General features: G+C 39.0%; 1 protein-coding gene across 4 annotated transcripts in view; it reads right to left on the bottom strand.

Moving 5' to 3' along the window:
- ADGRG6 (adhesion G protein-coupled receptor G6) overlaps positions 1-20,670 on the bottom strand; it is a 140,389-nt gene that overhangs the window by 27,509 nt on the left and 92,210 nt on the right. For all 4 annotated transcript variants that reach the window (XM_007096370.2, XM_007096371.2, XM_042987239.1 and 1 more), the window contains 10 exons: positions 18,419-18,561; positions 15,047-15,158; positions 13,649-13,713; positions 12,992-13,202; positions 11,583-11,754; positions 10,034-10,174; positions 7,776-7,895; positions 6,067-6,112; positions 4,335-4,441; positions 523-650 (listed from right to left, as the gene is read on the bottom strand). In XM_007096370.2, coding sequence (XP_007096432.2) covers positions 523-650; positions 4,335-4,441; positions 6,067-6,112; positions 7,776-7,895; positions 10,034-10,174; positions 11,583-11,754; positions 12,992-13,202; positions 13,649-13,713; positions 15,047-15,158; positions 18,419-18,561 — 1,245 coding nt within the window. The remainder of the gene's footprint in view (positions 1-522; positions 651-4,334; positions 4,442-6,066; positions 6,113-7,775; positions 7,896-10,033; positions 10,175-11,582; positions 11,755-12,991; positions 13,203-13,648; positions 13,714-15,046; positions 15,159-18,418; positions 18,562-20,670) is intronic.

Raw genomic sequence — 20,670 nt, 5'->3', positions numbered from 1 at the left:
TTTTCACCTTTTACCAGGTAAAAAAGCACTTTATACAATTTTTATTTATATGTTGATCAGTTCTTCCAGGTTTGGGGCCTGGGTGGCTCAGTCTGTTAAGCTTCCAACTTCAGCTCAGGTCATGATCTCATATTTCGTGAGTTCAAGCCCCGTGTTGGGCTCTGTGCTGACAGCTCAGAGCCTGGAGCCTGCTTTGGATTCTGTGTCTCCCTCTCTCTGCCCCTCCCCTGCTCGTGCTCTCTCTGTCTCTCAAAAATAAATAAACGTCAAAAAAATTTAAAAAAAAAAATCTCTTCCAGGTTTAAATGCATTTTTCCATAGAAATACAGTAATTATAAATCAAGGTTCTATAGCTAGAAAATTTGTGTTGCATGATATATGTTATGAGAAGCCTGTACATTAAAGTTGAACCATTCCACACGATTCAAAAAGTATGTAAGTGTCTTTAAAAGCAAAGACAATTTTCTTATTCACATTTTAGGATAGTTAAGCACTGGGTTTTGACAGATAAAAAATACTTACTCAAAAGCAACATATGTCAGCAGAGTTGCTGCTGAAAAAATGGCAGATATCCCACACCCAATATAGGTGATGAAGGTGAGAACTTTGGTGTTTGTTGCATCTATCTGTGAGGCAGTTCCTTGAAGGTCCTATATGAGACACGGGAAACAGCTGTTAAGAATCTCTTTTCATGAGAATGGTGTTTTACTAGAAAGTTCATTGCTAGCACTTACAATCTTAGCTCAGTCTTAGGTGGAAAAACAGTGCAAATCAATATGGAAACTTGTGTTTATTATACTCTTACAGATCATTCTATGAAACCAAAGCATAGCATTACTGAGAGAGTTCCATGTTGCTTTCTATCATTACCTTGTAATCGAAGCTCTTTGCACACCGGGATAGCATGAAGAGCAAAACCACCGGGTTGGTCACCCACCAGAAATTGGGGAGGAGGTCACTGCCTTGGCTAACAAATGATCAGGCCCCTTCCTCACATTTGCAGGGCTAGCGGCACAAATGCAAATGGAGGCCACCATGGCCAATGTGAGCCCTCAGCACACACTGGGTTCTTTTTGTCCAGTGCGGGGCGGTGGGGGGGGGGGGGGTCCAGCCAGTGGACACCCAGAGTCAGGTACCTCTGAGCTTAGTGCTGAGGATCTTAACTATGGTTATTTTAAAGCTTGGTATGTACTGGGTTAGGTAGTCTTTATTTTTTTCATAAATGAGAAGGCATTACAAATTTTTAGGTCATAGTTTTATATATATATATATATATATATATATATATATATATATATATATATATATATAGATCTGAAAGGGCACCATTTAAAGTGTTAGGGGCTGTGGAATGGAAAGAATTGAACACTTCCTAGAATATTAACATGAAGTATTAATTTCACTGTGCAGAAGCAGATTTACAAATCTGGGCCTGGTAGGGAAATCTTTATTTTCCTCCTTATATAGGGAAGTGGGTTAGGGATAAATCTTGAGTTAAGACCATCCACTCAATCCTGGTTGGAAGATAAAGACACTTCCAATGTGCAGCATATTAAAAAATGGAGTCTTCTTGGAGAAGGCCATATTCCAAACAGGATATGAAATTTGGGGTCTTAAATTATGAAAAAGAAAGTTTGTTTTAATAGGCTTTTCAGTCTATGTGTTAATTTTCTTTAATTTTCATCAAAATGTCCATAAAATTTGTTACTCACACACAAAGACTCCAGTAAGTGGTGTCTACATATGAGTATGTATATGTGACATGATGATGTGGGATTGTTTCAGGTTTGACTGACGCAGTAAAAAACAGGTGACAGCACTTCAGTGGCTCCCAGAAATGCACAATGGCCGAATTCAGCAGACACAGAGGCCCAGGGTCAGAAGGGGCTCACCCAAACCTTCTCTCCAAGGACTCTCTCCAAAGACTGGGAGGACCTGGGATTTCCCTGGCACATGGGATGGGGTTCAAGTCGGTGCCAGTGGACTCACCAGATAGGCCACCTGATCGACATTTTGGTTACTACGGGATTTCATGAAACAGAGAGATGGTCTTGAGGAATCTTCAGGTGACTCGTCATCACCTCTTGAAAACCTATGGCCCCCATCTAGGTGAGGCAGTAGACTTGCAAGCCACGATTGAAACCACAATTTAAAGCGTAAGTGAAATATACATTTACACACAACTCTCACATTGTTTTGTACTTCTGAGAATGAAGAATATGAGAATATTTTTTCCTCTGAACTAGCCAACACGAAAATATACTAATGTGAAAAATCTTCAATCTTAAACTACGAAGAAATGTAGTAGGGGACAGTAAATCCATCATATGTTAGTAGATTAGAAGATAGAATTATGGGGCTGGGGTGCATTTTTTTTTAACTTCTCATACGGTAAATGTGTCATAGGGCAATTTAGACTCTGGGAATATCTTGCACAAGTTAATAAAGAGTTTGTAAATCAAGAAAGGCTCTTAACAAAGTCCTGGTGGTCTGGAAAAGCTGAAAGGATGTGGGCACACCTCCAGGAAGGATAAATTCTGGAAAGTTTTTCTTCCAGCAGTTTATAATATTATAAGAGCAGCCAAGGTGGAAAGGATAGTACCAAAAAATGCATATATTCACATATATGTAAAACTAATTATTTAATCAAATGGCAACAGAAAAAGACACAATTACAAATTCACAGTAAAATTCAAACAATAGATGAAGAAACTGACCATTAAAAGAAATGGTAAGCCAAACTTTGGTTACATATAAGTCACCACTGTAAAGTGAATTGTATTACTGTTATCTATTTAACTTATACCTACAACATACACAGTCATGCTCAAACACACATGCTCATACACACACGTACATGCATGTACATGCACACGTACACAGTTCAAATAGTTAAATGAATTAAGCTAAAGCTTATACCTGAATGAGGATGATGCAAAGTAAGTGATTTCTAAGAGAATGTCAACTGTCAGTTTTGGAGAAAGGAGAACATGGCAGTTAAAACTGAGGGTGTTTTTTTGTTTTTATTACTTAGGGAAAACATACCATAGTTTAATTGTTCATTTTCATGCTCTGGCAGTAAAGAAAATATTTGTATTTTGGAAAAGTTCAAAAGTGATTTGCTATGATTGTCACCTTTTTAAAGGCCTTGTTTTTATCCCCCAGGGCATTTATGCAGTAGACGGTCAGGAAAATTACTTGCAGGCTTGCTATATGGCAGTGGCCATGTACATAGGCCAAGTGGGTTCATGAGCCCAATGCCACACCCCACAGCCCCTCACCGCTCCCGCCCAGTCCCGTGGGAAGTGGGGGTGAGACCTAAGGGAGGGGAGAAACATAACCATTGTGATTCTAATTTAAAGAGCTTTACTGACTCAGCACACACTGCTGCCATCACCATTAAAAAATCCTTTGGTAATGATCCTTTGGAACTATACCAGATACCAGAAACAGTGGCTCTGTTAGTGTGGAGGGAATGCTGCGCACCAGAAAATTATCTATAAGAGTACAAGTGTATCAGACATAAAGCAGAGGTGTTAAGTCTGTGGATGAAAAATTCAAATAAGTTGTTGCATGTAGGGTGGCTCTCAAAAATTTGGTGGGATGAGAAAAAACATGTTAGTGTGATCTAATTTTGTTTTAAAACTGTTGTACGGGATGGCTAATGATATAAAAACAGGGCCACGGAAGAGAAGGAAGGAAGGAAGGAAAAAGTAGTATGAGGGCCTAGTGGTAAGAGACATATCATGCCCATCAACTCTCTTGCAGGCCTGAGGTCTCCCTGTTGCCTTAGTCCCTAGTCTGTCCTAACAGGCTGTGCTCTCCAGCAGGGCTTGGGGGCGCATAATTTTGGGTGACCACTGGATCACCTAGCCCAGTACCTGCTATAAAGTCACATTCAAAATAATGAGTGATAACGCAAGAACAATACTTTATAAAACTTTTCACAGTTCTTTTCCATGTTAGTAAAACCAACATTTTCTTCTTTAAATTTTCTCTTTCTCCCTTGTTTCCTCTCTCTCCCTCCTCCTTTCCTCTGTCTCCCCGACTCTGTTTCTCTCTTAATTCAAGGGTCTCATGGTGATTTTCTGTTTCTAGGATTACTTATCATCACTGTTAATACAATAAAAAAAAAAAGGTAGGGTTCTTTTCTATAATTACTGTTACATATTTCAAATATGTGATCTCTGCTAATTAGCAAGATTCAAGGCACAGATTACAATTATCAGGAAATAATTCCCCAAACACATCATCTAAAAAGGCTGACTTATGAAAAGAAGTATGCCTTCCCAAATTATATCATTTCAAAATGAGTTTAGAAATTCCTCCCCTACCATCAGAACTCCAAAGTGTGTGAGGTGGTTACATAAGCAGACCGTCTCGCTCTCATCTGAACCTCTGTGTGCCACACATCCTGATGTGTTCCAAAATCCAGAACCTTCTGTAAAAGGAAGTCCACAAACAGTGTGAAAATAATAGCAGGCCAGTTCCTTTTCTATAACAGACATTAGCTTCTTCAGGAAAATATGCCTCAGTCTCTTTTGCCTTAAGTTTAGCAGTAAAACAGATACTACTCATAATTCTGCCAATACTTAGCATGATTTAGATTCCCGGAATCATGGAAGGTTAGTGCTGGGTTGGCAGGAGAGTTTATCCTAGTCAGTGGTTTGCAACTGCGTTCTACGAAGTGCCTCTGGGGTCTTGCAAAAGTCTGATTCAAGTTTAGGTTTTAATGTATGTATTACAAAATAAACTTCCATGAAAAGAATATCCCCTTTCGAACATATTACATACAAATGAAGTCTCTGAAAATCAACATTTGTTTCTGTGCGTCCACCTCTGCTTTTGTAGACACGAGGACAGAGGTCTGCGTTCTTGTAACACACTATTGCATACACAGCAACCATGCAGGGTGGCAACTTATTATAAATGCCTTTAACGTACCTTGTCTGACTTTTATGGCAGGATATGGAATATGAGCGACTCATATAATTAAAGAATATCTTAAGACTGCAGGGTGATATCATTTTTAATTATGTGTCCAGTAAATCAGGACTTTCTCAAAACTGTGCAACTAGAAACCAAACAACAAAAAACTTCCCAGCTATGATAAGGCATATCAAAAACAGGGGTCTGGACACCTTCAGACTCCATTTCTACCAGGCAGCAGCCTGTACTGGGGCTGGTTTGATGTGGCCACGATAATCCCCCTGCAGATCCCCAAGGGAAGGTGACTCTTATGGGGTAGAGGTGGGAGGTTCATAGCTTGTCCTTCCCATCAAAGAGATCCCCACACCTTATACCTAGTAACTCATCTGTTACTGTTGCCTTTTTCTCTTAATTGTCCAACATCATTTTGGAAGGAGTTCATTTCTTTCAAGATATGTGTGTGTGTGTGTGTGTGTAATATAACCACTTCTAAATTTATAATCCTTTAGTATGCTTTCTCTGTAATATGAGATCTGGAAGCTGGATTCTAAACTGCATGCCTCATACATATCAAATAGTCTCTTTAGAGATGTCCTTCCAAGAATGAGCTCATATCAACATTCATCAAAACATGGCAATAAGGGACGCCTGGGTGGTTCAGTGAGTTAAGTGTCCGACTCTTGATTTTTGGCTCAGGGCATGATCTCACTTTAGGTGGGATCGAGCCCCGCACTGGACTCTGCGCTGACAGTGAGGAACCTACTTGGGATTCTCTCTCTCCCCACATCTCTCTGTCCCTATTCCGCTCATGCTCTTTCTAAAAATAAATAAACTTTAAAAAAAGTTTTTAAAAACAGGCAATAAAAACACATAGTGTATTTTATAAATAATGGAAATCAAAGAGGTTGTTTGGTTAAAAAAAAAAAGTCAAGTTTACTTATTTCTTCTTGCAATGAGTAAAAAGTTACAGAAATTAAGGTTCACTTCCCAAGCTACCTACGCTAAGATTTGCAGTCCAGTTGCCATCATACTTACACAGTGACTCACTCTGGTTAGGATGGAACGAAAGGAAATGGGGGTGTCGAACAGTGTTTAAAATTCAGTTGTTCTTAAGACAGCCAATATTTTAAAACTCACCATTTTTGTTCAGATCCCAGAAGGCACAGATGGGATGAGGCACTGCCTATATTAACATAAGAATAAACATGTGAAATTGTGTTTAAAATAAGTGAAAAATCTTATGATCTGAATATGGGAAAGGAGTCAAAATGCTAAGGTTTTCGCAAAGAAATAGACCAGGTTTAGTCATGCCAATACCACCTAAGAATGGCAGGCGGTCCAGAAGGATCTCCTGTCCCGAGACACTGGCTGCAAGTCAACCGTAGTCCCATAAGGAAGCACGCCTTCCATTTATCTAAAGGTTACTCTATATGTCCGGTCCTAAAAAGCTTTTCTTGGCATTTATCAAAGCTCTTTACATTGCAATTTCACTTCATCTCCAGAATTTTCCTTTATGTGTAGGCATGTGCCCAGAATTAAAAGTAGGGACTCAAACAGATATTTGCACATCAATGTTCACAGCAACGTTACTCACAATGGCCACAACACGGAGGCAATCAAAGTACCCATGGACGGATGATGCATGGATAAAAAATGTGGGAGATATATATATAGAGAGATATTTAGGTCTCTCTCTCTCTATATATATATAATGGAATATTATCCAGCTTTAAAAAGGAAGCAAATTCTGATACATGCTTCCTTAAAAATGTATGAGATGGATGAACCTTGAAAATATTATGTTAAATGAAATAAGCCAGTCACAAAAGGACAAATACTGTATGATTACAATTACATGAGCTGCCTCGAGTAGTTAAATTCACAGAGATGGAGAGTAAGATGGTGGGTGTGGGGCCCAGGGGAGGGGAGCAGGGAAGCTGTTACACGAGGGTCTGCCGGTTTCAGCTGGGGACCACAGAGCAGTTCCCGAAGTGGATGGCATCATGAATGTGAAAGCACTTACAAATGGTTAAAACAGTAAATATGATTTACGCATATTTTACCATAATAAAAAAAAATTCTTCATGGATGAAGGCACTGAAACAAGGGACGCCAAAGGGTACAACCACGGGGTCTCAGAGGGCCCAGTGACAAAGCAAGGCTAGTTCTTAGATGACTTAACTTCCAAGCCTTAGTCCTTATCAGCCAGCTTCCTGCCTGCCTGCTTCCTGCCTTGCCTAACAAATAGCAGAATCAAGAGAGGGACCCTCTGTAAAAGACGGGAAAGACTGTGCCTAGCCTCACCTGGGACCAAAAGAAACCCCATATAATTTTATCGAATAAACATGATAGGAAGGGTAATGAAGCAACAACAAAAAAGCAACGTTTGCCAAGATTTCAGATAACTGCTAACCTCTCAAAAAAAATGAGTTAACTCTGCCCTCTTTCCCTTCTGCTTTCCCAGTAGCAATAATTTCTGACTTAAAAAAAAAAAAAACGAAACAAAAAAAACCCAAAAAACCAAATCTTTAATGGCAGGATTGTGCAACTGCATCTGTATCTAATTTCTCGAAGTAATACACTGTTTGTTCCTTAAAAAGAACGGCCCTTTTTTTCACTCCTGTTCTCCCCATGTCTGAATCCTAAAGGGGATGAATCCTTCCATTTGCCGCCATTTACTGTGACATTACGGCACCACCTGATTAACCGTTCTCCCCTTTTTTGGAAAACTGCCTTGTTGAGAAAGTACCAGAATAAAATTCTTACCATGTAGAAAAAAACAAAGGCCCCGCACTTCTCTGAAATGGTCTGCCTCTGTTCCACTGTTCTTTGTAGCATTTTCTTACCTGGTTTCTTGTATGTTTGATTTTAATTCGAACAGGATCCTTCAAACCCTGGATAGTAATGTTTCCAATACTGCATGCCATCACGTAACTCACTAAGGTGCCTTTCTTGGTTTCTACATCCTTTTAAAGAAAACAAAAATGTATTATATCATTCAGTACACTTTTGTTTGATTTTGGTGCCCCCAAACACACAAACTGTCAGCACTTTTTACATTTAAGATCTTCAATTATAGAACATCCTGTTTATAAGATTAAATTGCTGGCTTTCCTGAAAGAGCTTTGCTATTTCCCTTATTATAATAAATACATTGAGGGAACATTATGAGCCAATGCTGTAAGGCAGTGTTCATAAAACCTCACTCTTGATTGCTGTGACTGATGTCAGCCGGTTAACATCTGAAACAATGTGAACCCAGAAATAATATAAACTCATAAAAAGCCACGAAACAATTAGACCATTTCCCTGCCCTAGAAAACTACATGAAGTTGTCTGCTGTTACAGAAGTATAAAGGAAATATGGTGTGAAAAATAAAACAACAACAAAAATTAACAATTCAGATTTCACATCCATGCCGATAGCCTGATGTGTTTAGTAACTTATTACTAAATGTAATTCTGGTGGGTGAAGGTCCCATCCAGAACTTCTACCGTCTCTGCTTGTACACTTGCCATCCTCCATAGCTTCCCCTTCAGAGACAAGGTTGTCAGGAAATCAAATCAGTGAATCCGTGCTGCAGAATGACTGGGGTCAACAGCGTCTCTCTCCGCAAGATCACCTCTTATTCCTTCTTCCCTTGTGTTATTCTTGTCAAACATCCTGCATTTCTCCATTGCAGCTTATAAATCAGTTGTTTGGGAATAATTACAGGATTTCTTACATGCCAAATAAAATCGCGGCATGCAGGATACTGTATAGCGTGACCATGCTCAATAAAGTCGGCAATGGCTTGTGGATACCTTGTCTTTTATTTAAAAAATACGCATATCTTGTTCACTATGTTAGGGAAGTATCACAGAACCCTTAACATTTTTTGACTCTGCTATAAATTCATATTAAAAACCAAGCATCTGTTTCCTAATGATACGTTGATGGGGAGAGCCCAAGGGAGAAGGGAAAGGTAGCGTGGAGAAGGAGGACTCAAAATGAAACAACAGATTCTTACAGTTCTAACCCAAATCCTTCCCACTGGGTGCAACCTCTCCTCTGAACAGAGCCCCGCCACCCGTGACTTTTTGGTGACACCTACTGCATTTCTGTTTTGCTTTTTTAAAAGTGACGTCGTAAGCCTCAAGTGATTTTAACAATGCAGTTTTATGCGTACACAGCTATTAAAGCCTTCAGAGTAATTAGTAATTATATTCTTAATCTACTCAAAAATTTTATACAGTTTGTTTCTAAAACCTTTAAAAAAAAAAAGTCTTAACATTTTAGAATTCTGGGAAATGATTTCATGGTATTCCTCTTTCTTACCCGTAACTTACACCTCCACACCTCTATACATAACAATTAGAAACAATTCTACTGGCCTTGAGACTTGGCTAGTTTCTCTTACATAGATGGCATTGTTTCATATACGCTGGTATCTTTAATTTAATAAATAACTTTGATTTTTTAATAAGGGCCCAGTGAAACTCTCTGGATCTGGTTGTACTTTCAAAGGCAACCAGAGGTCACCAGTGTTTGCTGGCAGGGAACTTTCTAGTATCTAGAAATGATGCCAATAAAAATGACAATATGTGCTCTGCACAATGCCATTCGACTCTGGGGATGTGTGAAGGCCAAAGGCCACTTGAAATATTAATGGGAAAGCTGATTAAAGCCAAGAATGCTGCTCATTATGTAAACAGTGCTTCCTGCTGAATTTAAAAAAAAAAGGAAACAAAAAGCAAACCTTTCCTTTGGCACACAATTTCTTTAACTCTGAAGGTCTAAATTGCTGGAGAGCATAAAATATTTAACACAAGGAATAATAAATAGTAGCTCCTCCACAAATTCCATTTCTAATTGTGCCATGCAAGCCTCAATCCAATATTTATTTAAGAAGAAAAAACCCTACATGAACACATCTGTTAAATAAGCATATGATTACTTGAAATAAAATGTTTAAATAATTATGATAAAATGTTTCATTTTTGAAGATACGATATATTAACTTTTTAAGCCCCTTGATAAATTTTCAAGGTACCCGAACTTTTATTTTGCCTTTGGAGCAAAGAAAATCAATCTGCAATTAAAAAACAATTTAATGAACCTTACCTGGAAAAGTCCAGTTTTATTGAAGAAAGTAAACTGTGCTCTTTTAACTAGTAAAGAATCTTCTTGATTTAAATTCTCAAGTAAGTTTGGAGGCAAAATTACAGAAGCCAATGGATCGGTTTGTCCACTCTCAAAATCCATCTGTGACACACAGAGATACACTGATTGACTAATGACAAATCACAGTGATAACTACCCCACATACTGAACAAGGCAGGAGAACAGCACTTGGCCAGGGCCAGGGCTCCCCTTTACCTCCACTGTAGGCACTGCCCTCCTGAATGAATGGCTACAGACAAAGGCCTGGGTCTCATCTGAGTTTTGCAAAGGTGGAAAAATGGAAGATGCACTGATTTTAACTAAGGCAAAATGAGAAGTCTACAAATCAGTTAACATTTTAAAAAATGAGTTAGATTTACACTTAATAGATTTTGAGCTTTTCTCAAAACACATAGTGAAATAACTACAAAAAAAAAAAAAAAAAAAGATTGGAGTTAGTTTGTCTGATTGCTGAGAATAAGTATCTCTGGGTAGAGGAAGCAGCTGAAGTTTGGTGAATACTCTTGGATATCGTTTTCCCTGAACCCACGGGTCAGGCCAAAGAGTATCTTCCCGCAAATGGACGTGGGATGAGACTGAGGCTGACCGAGTTTTCACCCTTAAATGTGAAACAGAATTATCCAAAAGAGCCCATACTCTCAAGAAAAATCTTGAGGAATCTTCTTTTTAACCAGATTTTAAAATATTTTATCTTGGTTTATGTCCGCAGTTGAGTAGTAGTACATGCCCCTTAATGTGTTCTCCTATGTCAAGGATGATGTTGTGACATTTCATTTGCCCACACACACATTAGGACCCTAACACACACACACACACACACACACACACACACACACACAGTAGGAACCTGAAAAATATTTGCTAAAAGGTCGCTTCAACAGGTCAGAGTGGCTCTCCACTAATCTGGCCCAGCTTTCCGGCCCAGCCTCATCACTGCCTACCATTCCCAGGCTTCATGAACCAGGTCAGAGTTCGTTCAAAGACCAGCAGAATCACCAATACCTGAGAAATTGTTCAGAGTGCAAACTCTGGAGATCCACCCAGGACCTGCTAAATTAGAATCTCTGGGGATGGGACCCTGCAATCTGTTTTGACAAGTCCTCCAGGGGATACAATGCAGCTGGACAACCACCGGCAAAGAGAATACGTGAAGCTTCTTCCCACCTGGGGCCTTAATACAGCCTTTTCTTCTGATTGAACTGATGCCCTCCCCCCACTCTCAATAGGGCAGTTCCCAGTCGTGGTTTAACTCTTCCTTCTATTATCACCTCTGGTAGAACATAAGCTGACCACCCTGTCACCCAGGTTCTGAAAGGACATCTCGGTGTCCAAATAACTGCGGCTACTGCTACCGACAACCTTAGCAAACATTCTGACCTACCTGCCTGCCACCCCACCACCCAAGATCTTGAAGTAGAAACTGGCAAGTGATCAGATCAGTCTTTGTTTGCCTAATTAATTAGAATTAAAGAAACCATTGGCTCATTACCTGGAAATAGGATTCATTATTGCTTGGTAGACCGATGCTAAAATTTGAAATTTCATTTGTCCCTGGGGACAGGGACGATACTCCAAGCGCCAAATTCCGAGTTGTAATATTCACACGTGATGTGCTATTTAGGTCTATCTTGAAGGCCAATTCATCGATTGTTTTTAAAGCTCTAAGGAAATGACAACACCACTCTTAAGTAACATGTTTTACAAACTTGTACACATGTGACTTGTAGGACAAAATAGAAACTAAATAAAATTGTCTTTAAATTTTCTGATCCTAACATGAATACTGACATCCCAAATCATAACAGCATCAGTTAAAACACAGAATCATAGTGACGAATGCATCCTCAGGAGAAATATTATGCTTTAAGAAATACCAACAATTAAATCATCCTAAAAAGATACTGTTTTTCAACTCTTAGGCTTTTTTTCTCGTATAAAAATACGTTTTCTACTTTATAACTGAGTGAGAATCAAAGAAAATAATGTGTGAAAGCATTTCTTAAACTCTAAGACACTATAAAAAAATGTTTGCTATCTTTACATAGATAAGGTAAGTTCGAAAGTACGTTGTAAAAACATAAAATTTTCATTGAAGAAATTTGTTTGAAAGGAAGGAAAAAGAAGAAGTATTAACACATTAAATGAAATAAATGGATGAAAACTAGTTGTGTAAAAACAGGTACAGATCACCCTGCCGTTGGCATTTTCATTCCCAAAGTACAACGATCACACAGCTACAGCATTTCTGTGTCACAGTCTGTAGGACAGAACTGACAGTCACCGAGTTATGCCAAATAGATGTGAGTGGACTGTTCACTAAGTGTCTCCTTTGCAAAGTGACATCAGCTAATATATATAATAGCTTATCTTGTGAATTAATTCCAGTAAACATTCTTTCAGATGAAAAATGAAATATTGATTATGTCTTCCTGTAGCTATTTATATATCTTGGCAGATGGACGATCCTAATTATTTTGTAGATTATATTTCTCAAAAAAGAAAATAGAGAACTTTGAAGTTCACTTTGTGAATTATCTTGAGAAATATAAATGGGTCTTATGGACATTTAAATTATGAAAGCTGAGGGGCACCTAGGTGGCTCAGTCAACTAAGCACCCAACTCTTGATTTCAGCTCAGGCTATGATCTCATGGGTCCGTGGGTTCGAGCCCCATGTTGGGCTCCACGCTATCAGCACAGAGCCTGCTTGGGATTCTCCCTCCCTCTCTCTCTGCCCCTCTGGCAACTCACGTGCACATGTGTTTTCTCTCTCAAAAGCAAATAAACTTAAAAAATAAATGAATTATGAAAGGTGGGTACCAAGCATTCAGATAAGTGAGAAATTATATAACATATATCCAATACATTTTACTCTCCAAAAGAATCAAAGAACACTTACTCAGAAGAAGACTCAAGTAAGTCACTGTCTGGACTGGTTAAGATATTAGAAAATATATTCATTAAAGTTGAACCAAGCATTATATCAATGTTTTCTTCTTTATTCACAATCCTTTTGACCTGCTCTACAATGCTGGTAATATTGGCTGAGCTTAGGGTCTGCCCATCACCAGTTAAATTTAAAATCTGGTTGGCTACTTCATTTGCTTCCCCTAAAAAAAGGCAGAAAAACAACACACAGAGTTTTGAATATTTCAGGAATCCAAAACCTATTATGATATTTCACTTCATAGTCTCAACTTTGGAGGAACCTATTTTCATATACAGTTCTAAGAGAAATGTCCCCAGAATCACAAAAAATAAGTATATACCTACTGCTTAAAAATAATACACAACTATAAGACACTGACACAAATATCAGTTTATATTTTATGTCTTCTCTAAAACTGTCTTATTATTTTCAATCTCTGATAGAATAAACAGAACAGAAAGTTAGAATCAGGAAAAAACAGAATTTTCTACCTTAAGTGAAACAATCATTTGCTTAGCTTTTAATCACAATGGCTATGACAAAGCAGAAAAATATGTCGGAAGAGGATAAAGAGGATGAAGTCATTTCATTTTGCCTTTAAGAACTGAAGAAAAATTGCTCACTTACTTGAACAATTAGAGATGTCAGGAGGCCCCCAGTAGGCTAAAGATGTGTTGGCAAGGTCACGGTAACTATGGCACAAAACAAGATCGTTCAACTATTTGGCATCAATGACATTATAACTGACAAAATTAGTTAATAATAAGTTTTTAAATCTGCCTTGATAGCTAGGTAAATTTCATTTGAAAATAAAACTGCAATATATTGAAATAAAACTCCTACTAAGAACTCTTACTAGAAAAAAACCAGAAGCCATGCATCCTAGAAACAAAATCCTAGCAATAGCTGGCATCCTAAGCTAGAATATATCAGGTTACCGAGGTTAAAAGCATATTTGGTAACACAGGTCAGATACCTCTTTGAGAACTTTTCAGATAAAATCTGATTGATTACCCATAACTCTGTATAGCACATTATAATCCATACTTTATAGGTGAGGAAAAAGACTTAGAGAAACCAAAGAATATTCCAGTCTCACAGCCAAGAAGAGGTACAGCTTTGTTTCAAACTAAGGTCAGTGACTCTCTGAAGACCCTTCTTTCCTCCCTAGCATGTACCAAACACGGCAGAAGGTGCAAGGTCTGGGCAGTTTCCATTTCTGAACCCCTCCACCCCTGCGAGAAAATTCTTCGCTGGGGGGTGAAGTAGAGCATGAAGAACTGGGTCCAACTTGCTCTTCACCGAATCCCCTGCCATCGACCCGTCTCTGGGGTTTCTATTAAACACTTAGGGAAAATCTACACCCTGACAGTCTCCATTAGCAGCCTGCCCTCACCTGCATTCTGACTTTATTTCCCTCTTTTTCTGCCTCCTTCCCCCTCCAAATTGTTTAAAAGTCTTAGAATTTCAGTGGGTGGCGCAGTGGGTTAAGCGTCCGACTTTGGCTCAGGTCATGATCTCACAGTTCATGGGTTTAAGCCCTGCGTTGGGTTCTGTGCTAACAGTTCAGGGCCTGGAGCCTGCTTCAGAGTCTGTGTTTCCTTCTCTTTTTGCCCCTTCCCCCACTCGCACTCTGTCTCTCTCTCTCTCTCTCAAAAAAAATACATACATACATAAACATTAAAAAAAGAATTTTTTTTAAAGTCTTGGAATTTCAGCTACATGTTCCAAAGCTGTGAGCAGGCGCTTTATTCATCCATATACAAGGTGCTTTGCTCTACAGACACACTCTGGTTTCCAGATCTCCCCATCTTTCTTTGGAAAAGCCTGAATCAGCCTGTTGCTTAGAGTAAAAAGCTTTTTTTGGTAATATCATTTTTGCCCTCCTTGAAGTGAATGATTTAGGTATTCACAGACTTTCCTGCCCTTTCCTATCAATATATGACACATGGGAACAACGGCACAGCACAAATGTGGAGGTGGATAATGTGGAGCTTTCCTGGCAGGATTCAATAAAAGCATTACCATGTCCTTGAAGCATAAAAGCCTTGCTTCCCTGGACAAGGGAAGTTGTATACAGACGGTGGGATGAGTGGCCATTGATAGCCTTTGGGATCCTCATCGGCATAACATAAACCTATGTGAAAATAACAACCAACACAGAAAGGTTAATCTATTCTTTGAAGTTAGAGGTGCAAGATGAGAGCAAAATGACGACATTGGGAATTAGGTATTTGTTTCACATAATACTGAAATACTAGCTTTTATGTTCAGAATTTGCAAAAATTTAGAAATTAGGAAAAAGAAACACTTAGCACATTTCAGACACAAAAATTATCCAAATCAAAGTCACACCTGTATGGGAGTAGAATCATGAAACATACAGCATTATTCTAATGTAAATTATTAGCAGATAAAATTAGTAAAATAAAGGTTTATTCAAAAAATTAACACCAGAAGGGCACCTGTGTGGCTCCATCAGTTGAGCGTCCAACTCTTGATTTTGACTCAGGTCATGATCTCATAGTCCCAGGATCGAGTCCCACATCGGGCTCTGTGCTGAGCAGGGAGTCTACCTGGGATTCTGTCTCTCTCTCCCTCTGCCCCTCTCCCCCACTTGCTCACTCGCACGCTCTCTCTCAAGTTAAAAAATAGGGGCGCCTGGGTGGCTCAGTCGGTTAAGCATCCGACTTTGGCTCAGGTTATGATATCAGGGCTGTGAGTATGAGCCCAGCGTCAGGCTCTGTGCTGACAGCTTAAGCCTGGAGCCTGCTTCAGATTCTGTGTCTCCTTCTCTCTCTGCCCCTTTCCCACTCATGCTCTGTCTCTCTCTCAAAAATAAATAAACATTATTTTTTTTTAATAAATCAATAAACATTTAGGGGCACCTGGGTGGCTCAGTTGGTTGAGAGTCTGACTTCTGCTCAGATCATGATCTCACAGTTTGTGAGTTCGAGCCCCACGTCGGGCTCTATGCTGACAGCTCAGAGCCTGGAACCTGGTTTGGATTCCGTGTCTCCCTCTCTCTGCCCCTTCCCCACTCATGCTCTGTCTCTCAAAAATGAATCGATGGTAAAAAAAAATAATAATAAAAAAATATTAAAAAAAAATAGTAAACCCTACATACAATGAAGATCCTGAAAAATTCAAAATGTAATATGATATTTTTCCAAAGGGAAAAGGCTATGAAATACTGTAGTCATTGAGTTGCTCGCATATTTTATGGAAAAATCTCCAGCTGTTCGGAAAGCATCTTCTGTCTGGAAGTTTGCTGAGAGGATAGTAAAAAGAGAGCTGTGAACCAGCACCACTTGTCTCTCACACATGCCCTCACCCTCAAATCACCCCACCTGTTGTTTGAAAACTCTCTGGGCAAGTGTCATGACATAAGTGATTCAGACTTTACCATTTTTAAAACACCAGAATAAGAGCAATAGATCAACAAAATCTTGTTATTTCAGAACTGAAAAACAGCAAGTTATACCAGACAGACTGTTGGGAACTGGTGTTATAGTCACCAACTGAACGTTCAAAGAACTCTCCCACCTACATTCTAAGGCTTCAAATTGCCAGGGTTTTGACCTTTATTTTTTTCAATTGGTACAAACTTTTCCTCATAGGCCCACTGGGCAGAAAAACAGTAAAGGGCAGAACTTAAAGTAAGTAGTAGAAATTACACATCTAGGGATGCGGACAGTTTTCCGGGTTTCCTCAGCTTTCTAGAACAAAGACGAGGCCAGCTGACACTCACACGGCTTCCTGGTCATATGTAAGCTACTATTCCTCACGTTCCTTCCTCGTGGAGACTCATGTGTGAAAGGGTGGCCCATCTGTGAACAAGCAAGCACTCTCCCACAGAGGCTCAGGAACTGTCCATGCTGCGGCGCCTGGTGGCTCAGTCTGGGTAAGCGTCTGACTCTCGGTTTTGGCTCACTCAGGTCATGGTCTCACTGCTCCGTGAGTAGTGTCCGTGCTCCGTGTCAGGCTCCGTGCTGACAGTGCTTGGAATCCTCTCTCTCCCCGCGTCTTGCTGCCCCTCCCCACGTGTGTTCTCTCCCTCTCTCAGAATAAATAAACTTAAGAAGGAGGAGGAGGAGGAGGAGGAGGAGGAGAAACTATTTGTGGTGACAACACGGACGGTTTGCATTCTGCCCTCTTTGAGTTCTCTGTAACTGTGTATGTTGACACATTACATATGGGTAGCTCCTCACAGAAACAGAGATTGTCTGCTTCTTTATCACCCCGGGATTGTGGCCTCAGCTACATCAGCTTCTTTGAGACTGAGGGCTGCCCACGGCCCTGGCTTCAGCCTCCTGCACGTGTCTAAGGAAAAGTGTCAAAGTTTCCTTTTCTCTCTATGAATACACTTAATCGTAATATAGTTATAATCACATAGCAACAGAGTAATAACTTTACTTTTCGTTGTCCATATTTGTGATCACTGATTTTTCTAAAATAGTTCCATCAAAGTTCATTCATTTATTCATTCAAGTATTTAAGTGCTGGGAATGTGCTAGGTTCCAGGGGAGGTGGGGAGTGAGGGTGTGAAAAAAACTAACATGTGTGCTCAAGTGAGAAGAGATTCCTGTTTAAGGAAAGCATCCATAAGAATGCCAGCAAGTCCAGTCAAACACTATGACCTTCTGATTTGTACAGTGCTCGAGGTATCTGGACAGCATGAAGTAGAGGCTCAAATGACCCCTATTTACACATGACGAGGTCACAAAACACATCACAGAAAAGATGACTTTGGGTTGTCTTTAAAACAATGGTGTGAGAAGCAGGTGGATGGTGGGAGCAGAGCAGAGCAGTGTGAGCCAGACCTAGAAAGGCATAAAAGGGCATGGCGTGTCTGGGCAAGGGCAAGCGTTCCCGTGTGTGTGGCTGGAGCTCAGGACGTGAATCGTGTCTAGGTGGGAACTCAATCTAAACCCTGGATGACTCCCAGATTTCTGGCCTATCCCTGTGGAGACAGTGATATCATTAACGAAGACAGAAAACATAAGATGCTTTCTTACATGGAATTGCCTTTTCCAAGATTTACCTCATTAGATGTACATGTACACACTCTTTATTCCTGCTGCTGAAGCCAATTCTGGTCAAGGCTATCCTGGCACTTTGCTCATATTCTTAGCATTTCCAGAATATGTCCCCCACAAGAGTATAAACTCTCCTCTGCCCCTTTCATTCCCTTAGATTCATACGTGTTGAGTTGTTCTCTTTTATGTTAACCAGGTCACCCATTTGTTACAACGCCACCAATAGGATGAATTTCATCATCAGAAAAAATAGTTTTAAATAAGCAAACGATGCGCAATGGAAGAATATTTCTGTGGCTGTTTCAGTTAAACCTGAATAGTTATATAGAATACTTATTAAAAAATTAAAGGAACTTACCCAGTTGTTTTACACTCACTGCATATAGCCTCAAGCCCTCATCCAAGGACTCATTATTTTTTAAGAGCTTCTGTTGAATGTCTTTTCCTTCTAAATTGGGATTGTTGGTAGCATTGTAAACTAGAAGGGCCCAAATCACCAACCTAGAAAAACATTTCAGATGTAATTGTTGGAATTGTTGGTTGATTTTTTTGGGGGGGGGGGGGTGGAATTACAGTATATTTGAATATAGTAGTAAGAGGGATGACCATGGAGTGTGGAGACTCAACAGGCCACGACACTCAAAAACTCCTATTACTGGATAAATTAGAATGTTAAAAATATCTACATATGAATAGATTATATTAATTATTGCATGTATAATTCTATTATATCATATCATATAACCTCATTTCTTTTGAGAAATGTTTTAAGTAATATTTATAGTGTACATGCAAGAAAGGGCCACACTTATGACTAATTCTACATTGTTTCTTTATAGCCAATAATAAAGCTTTTTAGGAAAATTAAATTCCAACAAACATGACTAAAATGACCATTTGACTTTAAGATTATTAAGGGTATTACCATTTACAAATATGTTCCAATTTCTCCTGAACTGTAATAATGATTTTCCATCTTGATGAAGCGTTTGCCAAGTATGTTATATGGTGAAAAGTTATAAAATAAATACTTAAAATATACATGATGATTGGCCAGCATCCTGCAGAAGTCTACAGACTGTCTGACCTTGAACGTCTTTAAAAAGAAAATATTTCTAAGAGAAGCAGAGATGCATCCTAAAAGCCCCATAAAAACCTTTGGTTCTACATTTCAAAATAATGTAATTTTCTGTTCAACTGTAATCATAGCCATAGTCAATAGCAGAAATCAAAACATGCCGAAGTCAAGGTGGTAGCAATGCTTTTGAAATAAGTATTCCCAGGAGAGAGGCATGGTATATCTAAGTTATAAAATTACGTGGGTATCAATAAAAATGAAATAGAGTACTGATATATTTGTGGTGCTAAAAAAAGAAAGATTCCTTGAAATTATGCTATTCAAGCTCAGGTGAAATTAAAGAAGAGTTCTATTTTTTCCCCCTAAATATCTGCTCATCTCAAGGGCAAAGTGCTGGACTGTTCTCATAATTCAGTCTGAAAAGCTATTTATCTCTAAAATGATCTACTGCTTAGTGTTCATATATAAGTCATATTTCAGGATGAGCAAGACAAACAGATATAAATATAATGGTGAACTGTCATCACTTAATAATTTTTTAAATGGCCTATGAAAAAAGTATCTTATGATTAAATTATTGTTGGAAGATAAGCTTTGCCACTCTAGTTACTGACAGCTTAGAGTTGGGAACATGACCTTTTACTTCTGTTGAATATTGAGAACATAATGAACACAATGTATTGGGATGATACTGAATACCCAAATTCAGCAATTCAAGAATGACCATGCATTTTCACAGGCCTTATCTCTGTATTTTCCTCTCTCCTCCTGAAAACTGAAACTGTTTCATGGTTCCACAAAGTTCCATCAGTTGTTACCATCAATCACCCTTTATTTGAATAAACCAGTCTCTGCGGCTTTGGTTTCCTGTCTGGGCGATAGAGGATGATAGTATTATCTGAGGTTATGGTCTGTGTTAAGTGTTACAATCAAATTGAAAGGAAAACTTTGGGGAAAAAAAGTGTGTGTAAAACTAGTAGATTGTGGTTTTGAGAAAACACTATGAGAGACTAAAAATTTATCAATGAGCATAAGAGAAGTAGAGAGTAGGAAAAAAAAAAGAGGCGAGAATGTCTGTAAGAATACATTGTAAATAACTTTAAAATGATTAAAAATTTTTTTCAAACAATAAGCTTTTAAACAGTTTCAAAAAATTGTGAAACAAAGATTCATACCAAATAAAAACTACACATGTGGACTTTCCCATATATACGGTCTTGGTTCCCTCTCCATATAATTTTCTGTGAAGCTACCCATTGGTTTGACAGACAACTGAAATTCCATGAATGTAAATGTTTTTCAAGCAAGAGTTTCCGAGGTACTGACGTATGCCAGTGATGGCAGACTTCAGTATCGCTGGGTAGCAGAAAAATCACAGAAGGTACACTAAAAAGGGCAATGCTGACTTCCTCCAGAGGATATACCATTGAGGACACCCGCAACTTTGGCTGCCCCGATTGTTAGACAAAGTGTCCAACAAAGGGATCCGTATCATGCATCCATTATTCCAAGCTCAATATGATCTAGCAGCA

The sequence above is a fragment of the Panthera tigris genome, chromosome B2, assembly GCF_018350195.1.
Source record: "Panthera tigris isolate Pti1 chromosome B2, P.tigris_Pti1_mat1.1, whole genome shotgun sequence".
NCBI classification, from domain to species: Eukaryota; Metazoa; Chordata; class Mammalia; order Carnivora; family Felidae; genus Panthera; species Panthera tigris.
Note: the sequence above shows the minus strand (reverse complement) of the source record. Positions and strands in the feature narration are given on the sequence as shown.